The 19742-nt window shown below is 42.5% G+C and overlaps 3 protein-coding genes across 3 annotated transcripts; 2 read left to right on the forward strand and 1 right to left on the reverse strand.

Moving 5' to 3' along the window:
* The first annotated feature begins 1517 nt into the window (after positions 1 to 1517).
* tmem101 (transmembrane protein 101) lies at positions 1518 to 6288 on the forward strand. The gene is made up of 4 exons (XM_061756259.1): positions 1518 to 1819; positions 4480 to 4660; positions 4731 to 4877; positions 5767 to 6288. The coding sequence occupies exons 1-4, from the start codon at positions 1689 to 1691 to the stop codon at positions 6073 to 6075; spliced, it is 768 nt and encodes a 255-aa protein (XP_061612243.1). The 5' UTR covers positions 1518 to 1688; the 3' UTR covers positions 6076 to 6288.
* A 731-nt stretch (positions 6289 to 7019) lies between these two features.
* lsm12b (LSM12 homolog b) lies at positions 7020 to 13724 on the reverse strand. The gene is made up of 5 exons (XM_061756260.1): positions 13591 to 13724; positions 11820 to 11953; positions 8769 to 8878; positions 8541 to 8667; positions 7020 to 7707 (listed from the first exon to the last, which is right to left on the reverse strand). Exons 1-5 carry the CDS (start codon positions 13715 to 13717, stop codon positions 7615 to 7617), a joined length of 591 nt encoding a protein of 196 aa, XP_061612244.1. The 5' UTR covers positions 13718 to 13724; the 3' UTR covers positions 7020 to 7614.
* A 198-nt stretch (positions 13725 to 13922) lies between these two features.
* g6pc3 (glucose-6-phosphatase catalytic subunit 3) lies at positions 13923 to 19533 on the forward strand. Its single transcript, XM_061756257.1, has 6 exons — positions 13923 to 14290; positions 16179 to 16285; positions 16388 to 16478; positions 17804 to 17922; positions 18028 to 18169; positions 18866 to 19533. The coding sequence occupies exons 1-6, from the start codon at positions 14073 to 14075 to the stop codon at positions 19203 to 19205; spliced, it is 1017 nt and encodes a 338-aa protein (XP_061612241.1). The 5' UTR covers positions 13923 to 14072; the 3' UTR covers positions 19206 to 19533.
* Positions 19534 to 19742: the final 209 nt, after the last annotated feature.

Raw genomic sequence — 19742 nt, forward strand, 5'->3', positions numbered from 1 at the left:
CACTTCGAGTTTCAAGTCCTTCTGTGTCATTTTCCCAACAAAATAAATATATATTTGAATATATATATACAAGGTTTATATTTAATTAATATGTATATATTATATACTGCATTTATATATTTAATATATTTTAAAATCCATATGTATTTATCAAAACAAATTTGATAAACAAGTGCATTGAATCTTTAGTTTATTGCGCCTTCAAAACCGATTGATAGTAGGTTTTCAATTATTCTATGAAAATGCTATGCGATGACTTACTTTTTCCTCACCTTAATTTTGAAGTGACATTAAGCAGGCCTGTCACAAATAAGAATTTGCATCCAGTAGTGCTGCAATTAATAATCGATTATTCTACTGACAATTGTCATGGAATAATCAAGTATTAGGACAAAATATATTTTGGCTTGGTCAAAGAACAATTATTAATACACAAGAGAAAATGAGACATTTCACTTAGGATTAATGAACAACCAATTTTCCTCTTTTCGATAATCAACAGAATTTTTCTTGAAATTCACATTGTACATATAGTAGTAAATTGCATGTTCTCATCTAGAAACATTTCTAGTGAGGCAATTTCGAACGCAAATATAAACTAGAATTCAGTTTAAACTTGGCATTTCTTGTGAGTATCAAAAACATAAGGCATTAATTTAAAAAAGAGAAACGCAAGTTTGTCATGTTATAAAGGTACAATTTGATCAAACTGTTGTATCTCAGTCGAAACACTAGGGGGCGCTATGTACAAAATATTGCGTCAAAAAGAGGCGAAGAAAATGACACGAAGAAGAATGTAGTTCCATGTCGAATAGAAGCTATCTGTGTGCTGATCGATTGGTAAATAAAGTCAATAAAAGAAGAAATACAGTACAAGACTGATTCTTGAGATCTACTACTACCACAGTACTATACTGACTAATACAGACTGTAATGTACAGGAAATTCAGACAGCATACGGCCGGCCTGCCGTGTAACTATTGCATGATCGCTCACAAAGCTAGGTGCTAATGCTAACGAAAACAAGCATATGTGAGGTCAAGCCACGCGATTCCCATAATGCAATGTGGATTTTTTTGGTTGCAGTAATTAACGTCCTTATTGTTACGTTAAATCTCGTTGTTGTTTCTGTGTATGTTAAGTGGTTCTTGGAATGTATACCTAATTTAGCTGACACATTTATCACATTTTCCTGTAGTAAGACAGTAAGTTGGTCAAAGTAGCAAATCCTTCCAAGTCATTGCTGTTCCAGTCCAAGTTGAGCAGCGAGTCTTTTAACATATTGTCAAGTCGAGTCGAAAGTCATCAAATTCAATACCAATAACACAAACAAGTGGGCAAGACATTCCTAGCGGTATAAAGCCTTCATCTTTAAAAAAAAATGTAACGACCTTTGTCATTTACAAAATAAAGTAAGACAGCTATTTAAACACACGCGTGGACGCGATTCTCCACTTTTCCTGTAATTGGCAGCGTCGAAAATCTGCTTCGTTGAACCTTTCCGGCACCCTTCAGTTCTGTCAGCCAATAGCAAATTGCCTCTCTCTCGCGCGAAATGTCCCTTTCAAAATAAGATATTAGGACGACTTTATTGTAATTGTTGACATTGTCGAAACAGACCTGAACCTTTACTTTGACATGTTGTAGTTCGATGTGGCGCTGTCGTCGGTCATACGTATTCGGCCATCATGGCGGCGCCGAGTAGGAAGCAGCTGTTGAGGTTTCTCAGCCAGTTGGGCGCCTTTATTTTGACCCGCTTTGGATTTTGGAACTGCTTCTGTATGTTGATGCTGTTTGCTGAACGAGCCGACTCCAAAAGGTAAAAAACATTAAAATAAAATAAAAACGTAACCGGCGTGAAGGCCCTTAAAGGTAGCATTTTTTTCTTTAAGTTAGCTGTAAAGCTAACGCCAAAGCCCTTCAGCGTTCATTGTGATGGAATGTCGAAAGAGTTGAATTGGAATTATAGACGATTTACGTATATTTGCTGGTGGAATACACCAAATACTTTCTGGGGTCTCCTAGTAGGGCGGTCCACTTGTGGTTGTTAAGTGTGTTTTGATCTTTGAGACCGACACACCCTGAAGACGTTCCCTGTCATTATGTAAAAATTGTGTATCATTATGTACCCCGTCGCCTTCCCCAGTTAGCATGTCGCGTTAAAGTGACGACAGGCCGAACAGTGTGCAAACTGCTTAACTTGTATAATGTATACTGTACGTATATTGCTATTCAGTGCTGCAGCGGGCGGGGGCGCTGGTGAGTCTGTGGCCCGAATAAGTAGAACATTAAATATATATATATATATATATATATATATTACCGACATTTAAGTTGTGTAAAATAAAATTCATATTAACAGTAGTTGAAATAATTTAAGTTTTGGAAAAAAAAGTTTAATTGACCTTACTCGCCAGTTTACCTATTTGCAGATTTTTTTATTTTTGTTTTAGCCTATCTTTGGTTATTTACTAAAAATTCACCTATTTGCTGTTTTTTGTGCTCTTTCTCAAACTCCCTAAAATAAAAAGCCCTCCAAATCTGTCTCTAATAGAAAAGTAGTGCTTTTGCGCCATCTTTTGGCATTGAGATGCTAAGAAACTATATTGAAGTGTGGGAAGGTGCTTCCATGAGGCAGGCCAAAGTCCATCCATCCATCCATCTTCTACCGCTTATCCGAGGTCGGGTCGCGGGGGCAGTAGCTTCAGCAGAGACGCCCAGACTTCCCTTTCCCCAGCCACTTCATCCATCTCTTCCGGGGGGATCCCAAGGCGTTCCCAGGCCAGCCGAAGGATGTAGTCTCTCCAGCGTGTCCTGGGTCGTCCCCGGGGTCTCCTGCCGGTGGGACGTGCCTGGAACACCTCACCAGGGAGGCGTCCGAATCAGATGCCCCAGCCACCTCATCTGGCTCCTCTCGATGTGAAGGAGTAACGGCTCTACTCTGAGATCCTCTCGGATGACCGAGCTTCTCACCCTATCTCTAAGGGAGAGCCCGGACACCCTGCGGAGGAAACATATTTTGGCCGCTTGTATCCGGGATCTCGTTCTTTCGGTCACGACCCACAGCTCGTGACCATAGGTGAGGGTAGGAACGTAGATCGACCGGTAAATCGAGAGCTTCGCCTTTCGGCTTAGCTCCTTCTTTACCACAACGGATCGATACAAAGTCCGCATCACTGCAGACGCTGCACCGATCCGCCTGTCGATTTCCGGTTCCATTCTTCCCTCACTCGTGAACAAGACCCCAAGATACTTGAACTCCTCCACTTGGGGCAGGATCTCATCCCCGACCTAGAGAGGGCACACCACCCTTTTCCGAAAGACCCCGTATGAAGAAAACAAATTATGGACTCAGGTTTCCCTTGCCCGGATGCAGGTCACCGGGGCCCCCCTCTGGAGCCAGGCCTGGAGTTGGGACTCGAAGGAGAGCGCCTGGTGGCCGGGCCTGCACAGCCCGAAAGGGTAACGTGGGTCCCCCTTCCCATGGGCTCACCCCCTGTGGGAGGGGCCATAGGGGTCGGGTGCAATGCGAGCTGGGCGGTGGCCGAAGGCGGGGACCTTGGCGATCCGATCCCCGGCTACAGAAGCTGACTCTAGGGACGTGGAATGTCACCTCTCTGGCAGGGAAGGAGCCCGAGCTGGTGTGTGAGGTCAAGAAGTTCCGACTAGATATAGTCGGACTCGCCTCCACGCACAGCTTGGGCTCTGGTACCAGTCCTCTCGATGGGGGTTGGACTCTCTTTCACTCTGGAGTTGCCCACGGTGAGAGGTGCCGAGCAGGTGTGGGTATACTTATTGCTCCCCGGCTCGGTGCCTGTACGTTGGGGTTCAAGCATAAGGGTGTCCACACGTGCACTTGGCACCAGGACACCCAAGGTCGCAGTTCGATGATCGACTTTGTGGTCGCGGCCGCATGTCTTGGACACTCGGGTAAAGAGAGGGGCGGAGCTGTCAACTGATCACCACCTTGCAGGCCAAAGTCCTTTTGTAATATTAAAAATAGTGATTTGGTGCCATCCTAGGCAAGAATAAACCTTTTGCGGGGCGGGGCTGAATTACTTTTTACGTTTTTCGTGATCCATGCAGGCGGGGACTATTAATGTTGTCGGTTCGTTTGGCCTTTGAAGAGATTGATACAAAAAAGGCGTGCACCAGCTGGTGGGGCGCTGTTGGGTCAGTCTCAAATAGATTGTGACCCAAAGAAGGAGGTTTGAAAAAAAAGTTAATTTAATATGCATTTCAATTTTATTGAATTAATTTATATTTTTGTAAAATTCAATTAAAAAAGTTTAATTTTTAGAAAGAAATTGATCAAGAAAATTGAAGTAAATGCCCATCCCTTGTGTATTTAACTGTATCTGTCTACAAAACAAACAACTTGTGTCCATTTATGTAAGAAAGGATGTGACAATTTGTGTAAAGTGATTAACGAAACTCGTCAATGGTGTGATAAGACATTGTTTGGATTGTCGCCCATAGGAAGCCAGACATCCACGTGCCGTACCTGTACGTGGACATGGGGGCCGCAGTACTGTGCGCCAGCTTCATGTCGTTCGGGGTGAAGAGGCGTTGGTTCGCAATGGCCGCCGCCGTCCAGCTGGCAGTCAGCACGTACGTGTCGTACGTTGGCGAGCAGGTGCACTACGGCGACTGGCTCAAGGTGAGCGTCCCGACAAGCGTCAATTAAACGTGACAAAATGGAGTGGACAAACAGCCTGCCTCCCCTGCAGGTGCGCATGTATTCCCGAGCGCTCGCCATCGTCGGGGGCTTCCTGATTCTGGCCAGCGGGGCGGGCGAGGTGTACCGGCAGAAAGCACGCAGCAGGTCCCTGCAGTCCACGGGTCAAATCTTCCTGGGGGTCTACCTCATCTGTGTGGTAAGATCAGTAACACTTATTTGGACACCAGTTCAGTTTTATTTTGTATTTATTTATTTTTAAATCCTCCCTGGGTCATACTTCATTTAAACATTTTGGGGAAAAAAATTATAAATGTATTATTTGGTCTGTAAAAAAGGGAAAAGTTTATTTATTTCGTAATTTCAAGTTAATTATTGAAGTTAAATCAGTTTGCCAAGTATTTTTAAGCATTATTTTAATCTTACATTAAAATACTTTATTAATTCAGATTGATGCCGCCCGGCCAATTTTGTTCTTTTATAAAAACAAAATAAATGTAATATTTAGTTAATTCAAGTTGTTTGTCCTACCATAAAATTTTACCTAAATACAGGTTAATTAAAATTTTTGCAGGTCTCTACAATTTATTTTATAAATAGAAAATAATTGTTGGTTTACTTATTTTTTGGGGGTTTTATTAATCTAAAGTATTTAATTCAAATTGCTGGACTCCTGCAATTATTATTTTGTTTACCATTTTATCAAATTATACTTTAATAAAAGTGTACCAGTAGATTAATTCAAATTGTTGCTGTTAGCATAAAATATACAATTTTAACTTTAGCATTCTTTTATAAATATCAAATGCATAAATTAAAATTGTTGAAATCAGATCATTTAATTATGTAAAAAATATTTGACATTTGTCTAGCATTTTATTGGCCAAGGAATCACATTTAAGTTGTAGGTCCCTCACTTGAAATAACTAAATGGATAAATTATATTGCAGTTGCAATTAGGAAAGATAACATTGTCAAATGTCAAATAAGCTAAACAAAATATGAATGTTAAAAAAAAAGCATTACATTTTCAGTGATAGCCCGTTAAAGCAATAAAACAAGCGGTACCTGTGGGCGCGTGTTTACAGGTGTACTCGCTGCAGCACAGCAAGGAGGACCGTCTGGCCTACTTGAACCACCTGCCGGGCGGCGAGGTGGTCCTGGTCTTGCTGGCGGTGGCGTTGGGCGCGCTGGCTGTGGCCTTCCTGTCAGGCCGCTACGTGCGCACGGCGGCGCAGGTCCTCGCCACGGCCCTGCCGCTGGTCGTGCTGCTCATCGACGGCAACCTGGGCTACTGGCACAACACGCGCAAGGTCGAGTTCTGGAACCAGATGAAGCTCATCGGGCACAACGTTGGAATCTTCGGCGCCACCCTCATCCTAGCAACGGACGCTTGAATGATCACCCACAGGACTAAAAACAGTGAATACGCCAATCCTGAAACTTTTTGGTACTGTTAAATGTCTTTGGGCTTAAATTAGTCTGAAAGGTCTCCAACCTAATTGATGCTAGAAAACAGCACTGTATTATTTAATGCTTTTGATGTAAATATGTCTTTTTATACAATTGCATTGTTATTTTTGTCATTAAAATGAGATTATGCAAATTCACTTTTTGTGGAGTTGTTGCAAGTGAATCCAAACTTAAATCAGCCTGTTACATGGCAGGTCAAATTGACCCCTGAACATCTAGAAAGAAGTTATTTACAGGCATTTTTTCACTTTATAAAATAAAATTGTTTTTCAAAATATTGCTGTGCAGACTAGAATTTAATATTTAGGTCAATTCAAATTGTTGCTATCCAGACATTATTTTGATTAATTCAAATTGACTGTTCTACACAATAAAGACATTTGAACATTTTCCAAGATTTTTTTAATATTTAGGTAATTTTTTTTCAGCATTTTATAAATACTGAAAAGCTAGAAAAAACACCTTTCCTGTAGATTAAACATTCTACAGGCATAATTTCCCCCCGTTTTTAATCAAGGACAAACAAGGGAGTCTTAAGCAGCTGTTCAAAACAGATGCCAAAAACTGGTGACCTCAGCACAGCGGACACCAAAATGATTCCTTCCAGCCAGGAGTTCGGCTTTTTCTTTGGCCACTTTTTCCCCAAAAGGAGCAAGCCTCAAGGAAGACCAATACCTTTACAGATGAACTTAATTTGACCTTCTCTAAACTGTTAACAAGAAATTAAGCCACATGGTGGAACAGATCATGTAAAAAATGTCTCAATGGTTCCAATGCGCCGTCGGGGTTAAAATTTTCATGTCTCGTAAAGGGTTTAAAAAACAAACGGGGGAAAAAATGTTTGGCTTTTCAAAAAGCAGCTGAAATGTACAGTCAGAATTTTTGTTACGTTTATTTTAGAAAATGTCCTTTAAAGTGTGGCGTTTCAAGTCACATTTCGTTTTAAAATACAGAAAATACAGACAGTAGAACATGGGTGACGGCTGAAAGAAACCAAGAAAAAAATAAACAAACAAAAAGATGACAGAAAATAAAGCTAACATGCCTTTCTGACTGTGTTAGTTTTTGTCTTTTTTGAAATGGAACTGAAGGAAAAGAGGGAAGGAAAGGGGAGGGAGGAAGGAAGGAAGGGAGGGAGGATCAGGGTCAAGTTAGTTAAGGAAACTATGGTGGATTTATGGTTCATGATTAAATTATTCTTTATAAAGTCTAATTTAAGATTTCATCTTTCCTCTCTTTTTTTCCTCTTTTTCATTAAATGGTATTTTTTTTCTTTTTAACATCTTAATGATCCAGGAAGGAACCTCAGCGCTCCGCCTCGTAGCTGACGCCCGCGCTTAGAACAAGGAATGCCGACTCGGTTTGGCGGCGGCAGTGGGAGCGGGAACGGCGGCGGCGGCCCCCGCCCCGGGCCCCCCGCCCCATCCTCCTCCTCCGCCGCCCGGCTTCCCCGCAGCGGCGCCTCAAGAAGATAAAGTGGAGTCCTTCTGTGTTTGCTGTGCTTGTGAACGCTGCATGGACTTCTGACTTTCCACGTCTCTAAAATGCTTCTCCACCTGCAGGAGCAAAAAAATAAATTAAAAAGAAAAATTGCCAATGTCACCATGGCGACAACTTCTCATTTCCTCTCAGTTGCTTTTTACAAACTCGTACACCATGCCCAAAGTCAAATTGAAGCTCTACATACTTCTTGAACATGATTACATTTAGAAAATATGATTGCGAGAAACAACTTAACCGTTGGGAATTTACAAGGATGTCTACATTAATTAGTCCTAAAATGTGATCAGATCATCTAAGGTCCGCAACACAGAGTGACACGCCCGAATGTGAACAAATTACAGTTGGTGTCTCTTCGCTGCACACCAAGCGATTGAGCACCGCACATCTACAGACACCCTGCAACGGAAAAACTGGGACCCTGTACAGTGGACCCCCTTTATTCGCGGGGGATAGGGATCGGGCCCGACCACCGATAGCGAATATCTGCAGATAATGGATGGCCATCTTGATTGCATTTGAAAAAAACTATATTCTTGAATAAGCAAGGATAAACTGTAACTAAGCGTTTTTGACAAATGTGAAAACATTTGTTTTCAGGCTTCACATAGAGTACACTGTACTGAATATATATATATTTAATTGAACAACAAAAACATGGCTAGATTTTCAAGGAAGAAGCAGCTTGTCACCAAGAGAGGAAACTGGCAATAAAGGAAAGTGTGGTGATTTTGAGAGGCTGTTAGCAATGATGGATCACACCACCACATCGTACTTTTCAAAGTCACACAAGCTTAAAATTCAAGATGACACTCAGATTGCGTGGTTGTTATTCTCTACACAAACAATGATAAATCAATTATATAATCTCTGATCAAAGTGTACTCACTATTTTGCGTACGTGACTTAAAGCGCTTCCCTCTTTGCCTTTGCAGTTGTCCACCTGGTAAGGCGGTGAGATGACGACGTCGTCCATCACGATAATGTTCTTCTCCTGCCATTTACACTCTTTGATGCTGCGCACATGGAGACGACAGCGTGAGCTGACAAACCAAACGCACGAAGACGCACAAAAAACCTCAACAGTGCACGAGTGACGTCGACGGCTGAGTCTTACGTTTTGTGAATAGTCTGGAATAGCTGCTGGCCCTCAACAGACACCCCAGCGCTGATTGCATAGGCTTGGGACAGCTTGTCCTCCTTTTCTGTCTTTGCTCGATTGGCAAGCTGCAAAACACACACAGCACAAAAAACATGGGCTTAATGCTCACTTTGCCACAACACCCAAGGCTTGACAGGGGGGGGGGGGGGGGGGGGGGAATCCTGACAAATGAAGATGCTTTTGGTGTATACTTTTAATTTAATTAGCCACACGTTAGCTTTTACCCATGTTTAAATGTCCAGGCATCCCCTGTTGTACCTTGACTTACGTTATAAATTTGATTGGCTCCCTGACAATGCTCGTAACGTAAAACTCTCGTATCTCAAGTCATTTCCTCCCACTGAAATTAAATGCCATTAATCCATTTTGTAAAGTGACGTTTTAGAAGACAAATTGCACTTTACAGTAATGTACTGTATAAAAATAGAGCAATAACTTAAATAGAATGTAAAGAATTACAGCTTCAGCTCATGTTTTTGATGCTTTAATTTAACGGACATTGTGCTACTCCTGGTGTGTGCTCCTTGGCCGCCTGGGAGCAGTGTAACAAGATTTAATGGTGGAAAAGGAAGGAGACTAAGATGCAATAATATTAGCTGCCTGAGTGTGTAAAAATATCAAATTAAACCTCGCAAATTTTCGCGCAATTCGGAATGAAATGTCAACTGAAGCTGCAAAAATTTACCTGCATTCGATGATTCTTAGTCACTTTAACTATTGCATAACCAGTTGGTCCCAGGCTGGTCAGAATGCAAAAAAACCATTGGAAGTTTTGTACAAACAAGTAATTAAAGTGATGGATAAAAAAACCAAGGCACTATCATCACTGTGCAATTTTAAAAAAATACAGTCTTTTAAACTGGGACCGTCTTCACATATTTGCAGATTTAAATTTGATTTATAAAGTACTGCATGATTTGGCCCCAGCTCCTCTGGCTGAGTTCATCAGCCAAAGAAACAGCTGTGAGCGTGTCACTCGAGGCTCTGTCAGAGGTGACTGTCTCATTCGTCTGCGCAGGAGCACTTTCAGTAAGTCAGCCTGGTCAGTGAGGAGCGCTGGTGAGTGGAACTCAGTACCTGAGGAGGTTAAACTGCTTACTACATACAAGGCCTTCACAAAAAAACTGAAAATGTGGCTAGTTAACACCTATAGCTGCCAACACTAAAAGACAAGTATGTTATGTTGTCTTTTTGTTATGATCAAAAACATTATGGTTTTATTCTCTCTAAAATAGTATAGTTTGATTATGTATCCTGTATTATATTGTCTTGTAGATGTATTTTACTGCTTTTTTACATCATGGCCAGGGGACTACAGATGAAAACTAGCCTTCTGGCTAATTCTGGCTTTTTTAACCATGTGTACTTCATGTGTTTTATGAAATTGCATTGTCCCCTTTCAAAAATAAACTGAAACTGAAAATAAACTGAAACTGAGTAGGGATGGAAATTTAACGATTCCCTTACTGATACAGCCTATCGATCGGCTCTGTAATTCTCTTATCGATTCTAACTGGGTGAGGGAATGAAATAATACAAATAGTTTTGTATGCTTAGACTCTTTAAAATCTTCCACTTTGGAGAGAAGATACAGCAGCAGCATTGTGTACTAATAATCAGTAATGTATCCTTGTTGGGGACCGAAACGCTTCATCAGGGCTCGAGACTGCGACCAAAACTGTCGCATATACATTTTTTACAGCGTGTACAAGAGTTTCATCTGGTCGGTCACTGAACTACACACCGCTTTGGTCTTGCACGCGGACCAATCAAACCACATTTCAGGGTTAACGTCATTACGCATTCTGCGCATGTGCGTTGAGCCACGCTGCATGCATGCACATTTATAATCTACCTAGCGAGCCCACAAAAGCGAAAAGAAACAGAACTTGCTTGTTGTAATGCTGGATTGGAATACTGGCAAATTCAATTCATGATAGATGGAGATGTCTCTACAAAACAGTGTGCAGTTGTCTATGCCCACACCAATGAGAAAGGAAAACCGTCCAAGATCCTGATGAGCCTGTCAATCATTGAGGTTATACACACCCATGCAGAAGGTGGAGTACATTTCCACATATAAAGATAATGAAAAATCCCTTAAAAATGAATAATAGTTGCCTTATATTTATTATTTGACCGATACATTTCAATAAAGGAATCAACCTATGGCCTCATTAGGGTCACAGGTAGGCTGGAGCCTATCCCAGTTCACTTTGAGCAAGAGGTGGGTTACACCATCGACTGGGCGCCAGCCAATTGCAGAGCACAAAACAAGCATGCACTCATTCACACCGTTGGAAAATTTTGACTTCAATTACACTAACATCCATGTTTTTAAATGGAATGCAAATTGTACCGTCCCGCACATTTCTTCCTGATGTCTCCGTTATGTTTTAATGTTCACGGCATCACAAAAAGACGCGCCATTATTCATACCCTACCGCATTTTTGTCAGTGCACACACCAAAATATGGCCCCTTGTCATTTTTGTTCAAGCTTGAGAACGGTCCCTTCCAGTAAACGTATTTCTATTGTCTTGCGTCATGTGTAACTGCTACATTGTTAAAGTGCTCGGGATTAATTTGCTGGCTTGCTCCTGTTGAAGCACACACTGCTGACTGCACAAACGTCTTGGCAAACTAACAAAAGCGCTGCACTTTTGTCATTTATTTTATTACTAAAGCTTGGCAAAGGTCCCATCATCTCCATCTATTTCTAGCGTCTTAAATCATGTCTGTTACACTGTTAGCTGGCTTTGGATGAATTGACTGCTTCATTCTAGTTGAAGCACACGCTGCTGGTCAAAGAGCCGCTGCCTCACATGATGCATTCAACAGACAAACGTCACTTTTTTTTGTTCAATTCGACCTCGGCGGGGGTTTGCGCTCGACCGACAGATGGCACTATTAAACACGGGCACAGCCAACACCGTTGAAGGCGTACTACCGTCGACCATTTTAGCGTCCGCTCGCCGTAGCCGTGTTGGCAAAGGTCACAACTGACCTTGCTGACATTCAGCGATGCTAGAGGGGGCGGAGTCTCAGTGCGGTCAGTGATGATGTCCACTTCGGAAACGTAGGCTAAGTTGATCAGGACGACGTCGCTGAGGTTGGGCTTGCCGCTGGAGGAAGCACATTCTGAAGGCGGGAAGTCAAGGAGCGTGGCACCGGGGCACGGAACAAACAAGACTTTAAATCCATTTACTTGATTATACGACATAGAACCCTCACTACTTGCAGGTGTCTTGGAGCAAGGCCCAAAATGCAGTATAAACCTTTCAGGTGAACTTAATTTGACCGTAACTACATTTTAAAGCACAAGCGGCTGACAAAAAGGAGTCTTTAAAAAAATCTGGTCAAAAAATACATGCATATTACAGTAAAGCAGTCCAACTTGATTATTTCTCAAAATATCTCCTCGACCGTTTCGTTTTGTCTTCTACTCAAGGAACCCCTTCTCCAATTGGCTGACAAGTTTCAGTTAGAAATATTCAAACCGGTACGGGCCGAAATTCCGAAGGGTTCTCAAAGTCAACGCATCAAAATTACCGTGACGTTCCAACCGGGATCCCTTGCCCTAAAAACTCAACTTAAATAGCGCAAATGGAAAGTCAAGTAGTCATTCAACTATTCAAGCGTTTTTTTTTTTTACGTGAATTTGTTATGGAGGATTTTAGAGGAGTTTGAAGTGCTCATTCCATTATTATTATTAGTATTTTATTTAAAAAAAAAAAAAAAAAAAAAAAAGAAAATTCCATAAAGATTGCAGCCACCGGTCACGCTGCTAATATAACCGTGACCTTGAATGACTAGTCTATGGCATTGTGAGTCAATTACACACAAGTGACTTTGCATACACACCTCATGATGCTCTCAATGACACAAACTGGCTGGGAAAAAGGAGAACTTTTCCTCTAGACACTCAAAAGTCAGTCAAAACGGACATGTGCTGCTAAATGTTACTCATTTTTAGTACAACAGAACTGCTGTATAAAAGGTAGAGTGTAAGCACACACACTTGTAGAATCACATCCCTAAGTGGCTGGAGAATGGCTCAACATGAAACTAGCGGCGAACAGAAGGCCTCACGTTCAACTTCGTTTCTTAACCACTATTAACGTTCAGCATTCAATTGAAAAGACGACTGAGGTTAAGAGGCGCAAACGTGCTGCTGGTGGACAACTTGAACGGAGCTCGCACAGCGGCAACGCCAGTGCGAGCTTGACCGATCCTTAGCTGGCACGTTAGCCGAGCTAACAGCCCCTCATTGTGACGAGGAGGGGAGCTGGGGGTCACGCGGGGAACCCCACGACATCAAACACGCTTCACTTTTGTACGTAGCCGCCACGTAAATGTACGCGAACACGTTCGAATTCGTAAAAGAGACACGCAGAGAGCAGGTTGCGTGTTAGCCTGCTTGCTAGCCTCCGTTTGTGCTCCGGGAAGCGCACGCACAGCCATGATGCCAGCCGTTGCCAGATAGTGATCCGTGTCGAGCACTGGCAACACATTGAGCAGCTCCAAAACACGTCCGCCGGCCACAGCGGACGCAGCGACGCGTCCGGCGACGCACCCCGAAGCCTACGAACGCAGACACGTGCGATGGCGTTCGGACTGGTGCCTTTAAAACGCACACAGGCGTTGTTTCGGGCAGCGAGCGCCAATTACGCCTGCGCGGAGCACTATTTGACAGATTTTCGGCGAGCCCACAGGCCCTCGGAGCGGGGCCCGACCAGCCGGCCAACCGCCGCCCGCCTACCAAACCAAAAGGATACTCAGAGTCAACATCTTGGACTGGTAGTCGAACGCAACCACCTCCCCTTGCAGACGCTGACCCAGGCAGGTGAGGCAAGAGACATGGCTCCCGACGCTGAAATACTCCCCCGGTCCAGGAGCCGCCATCTTCTCCGCCAGCAAACCGGAGCGCGTGCCTTACGTAGCGCGACGTGATGACGTAGGCGGGGCGTGTATCGCTTGGCACGTCGCCACGCCGCCCAGCATCCTCCGACGCGACGCTACGGCGAAACTAAAAGATGAAATAACACATAACGTCACACGGCCACACGTCGGCCAAAAGCTCTTTGTAATGGACGGCGTTATAATGACACGCGTACACGATTAAAAGTGTGACGTTTTACGCTGTTCTTCCTTCCTGCGAGGGCGAACTCTAGTGGACGTGAGGGGAAGCACGCCCTTCTTATTAGCCACTCCATTCATTGGGCTATTCGGTGACAAACACACACAGCACGGACAAGTGATGGAGTGCATCCACACGCACGGCATATGGATGGCGGAAAGTCTCCAGCACAGGACGAAAAGCTTGGAGAAACTCTGGCTCCTCCTAGCCCACGCCGGCGGCCCCAAAGCGGCCTTCCTGTTCGTCTTCCCGTGCACATACTTCTTCTGCCGGCGGACTGGCATCGCGGTGCTGTGGGTGGCCGCCGTGACAGAGTGGCTCAACTTGATGCTCAAAAGGTATATATATATTTTTTCCTATTTTGATTTTAGATAACGCGTATAAACGCCAGTTTCACCCTCCAAATTCAGTGACATTATCAGTCGTACTTTATTATTATTATTAGGGAGGGTGGGAGATGCGGTCCAAGCTTGTATACCGCCCGAGGTGAAACATGAAAGGGCGGAACCGTGGCCGTTAATAAAAAAATATTTTTTTTCGTACTGTGGTGCCAGTTGGCTCTTTAGTGTATTTTATTTGTAAAAAATAATGGGACGAGCATTTTTGCCAAGTGGCGACCCATTTTTTAGATGTTACGAACAATAAGAAATATATTGTTTAAAAGTAGCCTCTGTATATATTTGTATACATATTTTTATACATATATATATATTACATATTTTTCAACTATTCAAGCATACATATTCAAGAGCCACAATTTAAAAAGTGATCGTTGACTCTAACCGCATTTTTAAAGCTGAAAAAAGTCTGTTTCAAGGGCCTGTTGTGATGTTAATCAAAAATGAAAAGAGTAAAGGAACAAAATAATTATGAGACGAAAAAGCAAAGGGCCGTTTAAGCTTGAGCGTGGGCTCAAGTCAGGGAGTCTGTGTGGATGCCTGGGCGTGAGATGTAGCTGAGGATTCTGTTACCACTTATGGGAATAAAGTGACTGTATCACCCTTGGCCACATCTGAGGGCATTTCAATATCAAAAAGGCAAGCATGTTGTTGGAGGGGTTAGCACGTCTGCCTCATAGTGCTGAAGTTCCGAATCTTGGCTCCAGCCTTCCTTTGTGGAGTTTGCATGGTCTCCCCTTGCTTGTGTGGGCTTTCTCCAGCTACTCCGACTTCCCACATTGCATTAAAAACATGCATGTTGGTTTCAGTGAAGCGTAAATTGTTCGGATTTGGACGTGAATGGTTGGTCTATATTTGTTCTGCGATTGATTGGCAGCCAATCATGTGTGTACCCAGAACAAGGCCTCGGCGTTTGTAAAGTTTTGAAGATCTTTTTCTTTTCTTTTTTCCCTTTTCAAAATATGTCAGTTATATGAATTGACATTTGATTGAATACATTCACATACATACACCTTGCAAAAAGGCAAAATGGTTCAATCCACCTGGGAGGAATCAAGAACTCAGTTAATTGAAAGACCATATAAAGTGAATTCAGAGATTTGTGTCTACATGATACATGTTTCAAGATAACTGCTGAAAATGCGCAAACACTGAACTATGTAGTACTGAATTGTGATGAGATGGCGTTAAACAGTTTCCCTGATTTTGGGGGGCATGAGTCGCCCCTGCCCCACTATTCTTCCGTATTAGTGGTTATCCGGCGCACCTGGTGATTTTTGTAATGATTCAAATTTGCAAGGGATGTTAACACTGTTTTTTGTGATGTGTCAAACTTTTTTTTTTTTTCCCCCCACTTTAGGGACTTTGAGGATAGACTTGTCACTACGGGGTGTGTTTAGGGCAGTGGTGTCAGTCATTTTTGTCATGTTTTCCCTCGCAGGGCCTTTATATCTGAAGCCATATAAATGTATACTTTCCTCCTATTATTACATATATACAACAAATTGATAACTAGTTTTGAACTCAGAAGCCAGTAAAATTGTTTACTATTATGCAATTTATTTTAAAAGGGGCATTTGCAACAAAAGAATGCTTGCAGTATCTCAACGTTATTAAATTTTCGTATTTTAGCAAGAAACATGAAGTCGACTCACTTGATTGGCTTTCGCGGCCCACATGATGTGGCGTGCCAGATACGGCCCCCCATGTGGTTTGGTGGGTTGTTGGCGGAGGGCTTCAGGAGGCTTATGTATGGGGCCCAGAATTATATTACAATACGTTAAAATGGTTGGCCAAAAGATTTTTTTTTCCCCAATTTATTTTCTAGTGTGCTTTTTGGTGAAAGGCCATTCTGGTGGATCGGTGAATCCCACGTGTTTGCCAACAAGTGGCCCAAGGTTCAGCAATACTCCTCCACCTGTGAAAATGGCCCAGGTGAGTGGACCTTTTTATGAGGCCATTTGTGCTCCAACTCTTCAGTCTATTCTTAACTTTATTTTATTTATTTTTTGACTATGTGTCCCCTTCCCTCATCAGGCAGTCCATCGGGACATGCCATGGTCACTGCGGCGGTCTGGTGGGTGGTGGCCTCCTCCCTGCGGTCGTTCCTGTACCGCCGTAATTACAGGTGAGGCGGTCAACATATATTGAAAATGGTTATTCGTTCTGTGACCACACTCATAACTCAGTTTACTTGTCGTATATCAAATCAATTTGTAATCAGTAGTGAACAATTCTTTTTTTAAAAAGGCTTCAGCTGTATATTGCCACTCCCAGTTAAGTTTCCTGTTAATGTAAAATGTAAACATGGACAGTTTAGCATTGGTGTTTGATGTGTTATAACCCTTGAAGCAATGGAAATTTAAACAAATGTTGCAGCAAAACATGTGGACAGTCAATATAGCAATACTCACCGGCAAATATTCTTTATCCTCTGCAAAGAATTACTAATATTACAATGGCTTACTGAGGAGCTGTAGACTTGTCTCTATGTACTCTATATCCATATGTTTGTATTATACTGCCCCCAGGTGGCCAAGGCACACACACCAGCTGGAGCAGCACAGTATTACTTGATTTAAAGCAAAAGAAATTTGCAAAAACTGTTCACGCTGACGTGAACGTGAAACTATTCTCTTTCTATTGCTGTATCTTTTTATAAAGTACAATATTAGAGTTCTATTTTCCTCATTAAAACACTTTACAAATTTTTTTTGTTTTTTTTGGAGGCTGGCATTTCCATTCATTTCAATGGGAACATATGATTTGAAATGCGAGTGTTTTCAGTTATGAGCATGATCATGGACAAGTTAAACTCATATCTCAAGGCACTACTGTTCCATTAGTTCCCCCAAAACACCATGCTTTTGTCACGTTTTACAAATGAGAAATAGCAGTGTTGTAAAAAAAAAAATAATAAAAAAGAATGTAAAGAAGTAAATACTGTTCGTTGGGACAAGCTCGAAGTGACAACAACAACGGTGTACGTGTTGCGCTACTCTCTTTCCTATATTCCTCCTAACTTCCAGGTTACTTTCCACTGTAACACGGTTTCCAGTTCGTTAAAGCGTCTTAGTCAATAATTCCCTCCTCCTTGGCGCGCTACTCCGTTTTTACGGAATCACAGCTAGCTCTCTTGGCTCGCAGCACAACACCGGCGATATCAACCATCCCGGCTGGACTGACACCAAACAACCAAACTCCCAGTGGCCCTTCACATCATCTAAACTATTTGACTCAGGCCTCGTGCTTAAGTACTCAAGGTGGATTGTTAGCTACACCAACACTACTACCGCAAATAGCACTCGGTCATGAAACTCACCACTGTGGTCTCCGATCGTAGATAAAACTGAAATGCGGTTCATAACATTTAAAAAAAAAAAAAAAAAAAAGTGGGGAAACTTGTACGTCAGGGTACCTTGTATTCCATTCCACTTGTATTTTGTGTTTCAGCATACCATTTACCTACGCACCCTACCTGCTCTATGGGGCTTTGCTGTTTGTTGTCGGCATTTCCAGAGTGTTTATCTTAGCCCACTTCCCTCACCAGGTGGTTACCGGTTCCATTGCAGGTCTGAGCGTCTTGCAGCTGTTTGCTTTACATTAAGTCTGTCAGAATTTTTTGTTTTTTTTGTTGTGCGTGTAAATTGACGTGACAAATATGGACTTTGTTTAAGGTCTTGTGGTAGGAATGTACCTGAACAGCAGGGTGCCGGAAAGGTGCTCATTCCGCTTCTACGTCGGACTCACTGTGTCCTTGGCGCTCGGCACGCTGATTCTGAACGCCGGACTTCAGCAGCTGGGCGTCGACCTCACCTGGTGAGTCCTATTATCAGATTGCACAACAATCGTTCACTGTAAAACTAACATGAAAAATACTGTTTAGTACAGTGATGCACAATCACTGTGCCGTGAGAGATCATGAGATCAAGGTGTGCCAGAGGAAATGATCAAATTCAGAAAATTATTTACAACAAATAGACCTTCATCTATCGATAGCAGACAGCGACTAATAGTGACAAGCACAATAATTTGAATGAAGGTGCCACTGTACTTCATTGTACCTCCTAATAAAAAACATAATCCAATTAATACATTGCAGAAAATGAATAATGAAACATGCTCTGAATTCCCCAGAAACTCACAGAGCCCAATCTATTGTGCCGCAAACACCTAAGAAATGTAATAGCAGCCAAGACATATTACAGTATATGTAAGCAATCAAGTCTGTATTAAATACAAAAATATATTGTTGCTAGGTGGAATTCCTTGGGCACAATCACAAGTTCCCCAATGCAAATATTTGGCATATGCAAACCAGGTTTATGAGGAAAAAGACATCCTGATTTTGCAATCAATCACAAGTCTATATTTAATTTAAAATAGATTGTTGCTAGGCAGAACTCGTGGGGCCCCAAAGCCCAATGCAAAAATTGACATGCACTGATATTGTAAAAAATGTCAGGTCTGTATTTAATATAAAATAAGAAATCAAATCTTTCTTTCACCTTGTAGGTCTTTGGTGCTGGCAAAGAAGTGGTGCAGTCACTCCGAGTGGGTTCGGCCCGATGTGGCACCGTTCACCTCACTGGCCCGGGACTGCGGGGCCTTGCTGGGTCTGGGCCTAGGCCAGTACTTCAAGCCCGGTGGCTGGCCGCTGTCCTGGCGGCCACAGGCCTTGTCCCTGGTGCTGTCATCCATTGCCCTGTGCTGGGTGTGCCGCGCACCGCTGCCGCTGCGACCACCAGTGTTCTACTACATGCTGTTTTTTGTCAAGTTCGCCTTGGTGCCTCTGATTGTGATGCTTGTGCCCGGACTGGTCCACTTCGTGATCTGCAAGACCAAGAGGAACTAGACGCTAGTAGAACTTACTTTTTTTTTCATCAACAAGGATTTCTATGCTAGCTTTTGGTTTAATATTATTGTATTCCAGAACACAGATACCAATGTTATTTGGATCATGTTGCATTGCATTGTCAGCATGGGCATAAAAGAATATACTGTACACAACTCACAAAAAGGGTCAAGTTAAGTTCAGCTGTAAAGGTTATAGTGCATTTTAGGGTCATCCTTAAAATTTTCCCCAAAGCCAACTGTCCCCAAGGATTTGTATGTACTGCATTTTCTTTTTTTTTTTTTGTGGGGGACTAAAAAAAAAAAAAAAATCTGAATACCTGCTTATACATTTTTTGATTTCTTCACATCCTGTCAATGCTCAAGCCTGAATTAATGCTTTGTTTCTTATTACAGAATTGCCTTTATAGGGTTTACAAAATACTACCACCTGCCACCAGTTCTTCATAACACGATGCATGAAAATCATAACCTATGCAGTGACAGCCCAGTAAAGCCTAAAGACTGCCTGAGGCACCCGATAAAATTGCTCAGCATG

Source organism: Phyllopteryx taeniolatus, chromosome 19, assembly GCF_024500385.1.
Source record: "Phyllopteryx taeniolatus isolate TA_2022b chromosome 19, UOR_Ptae_1.2, whole genome shotgun sequence".
NCBI lineage: Eukaryota > Metazoa > Chordata > Actinopteri > Syngnathiformes > Syngnathidae > Phyllopteryx > Phyllopteryx taeniolatus.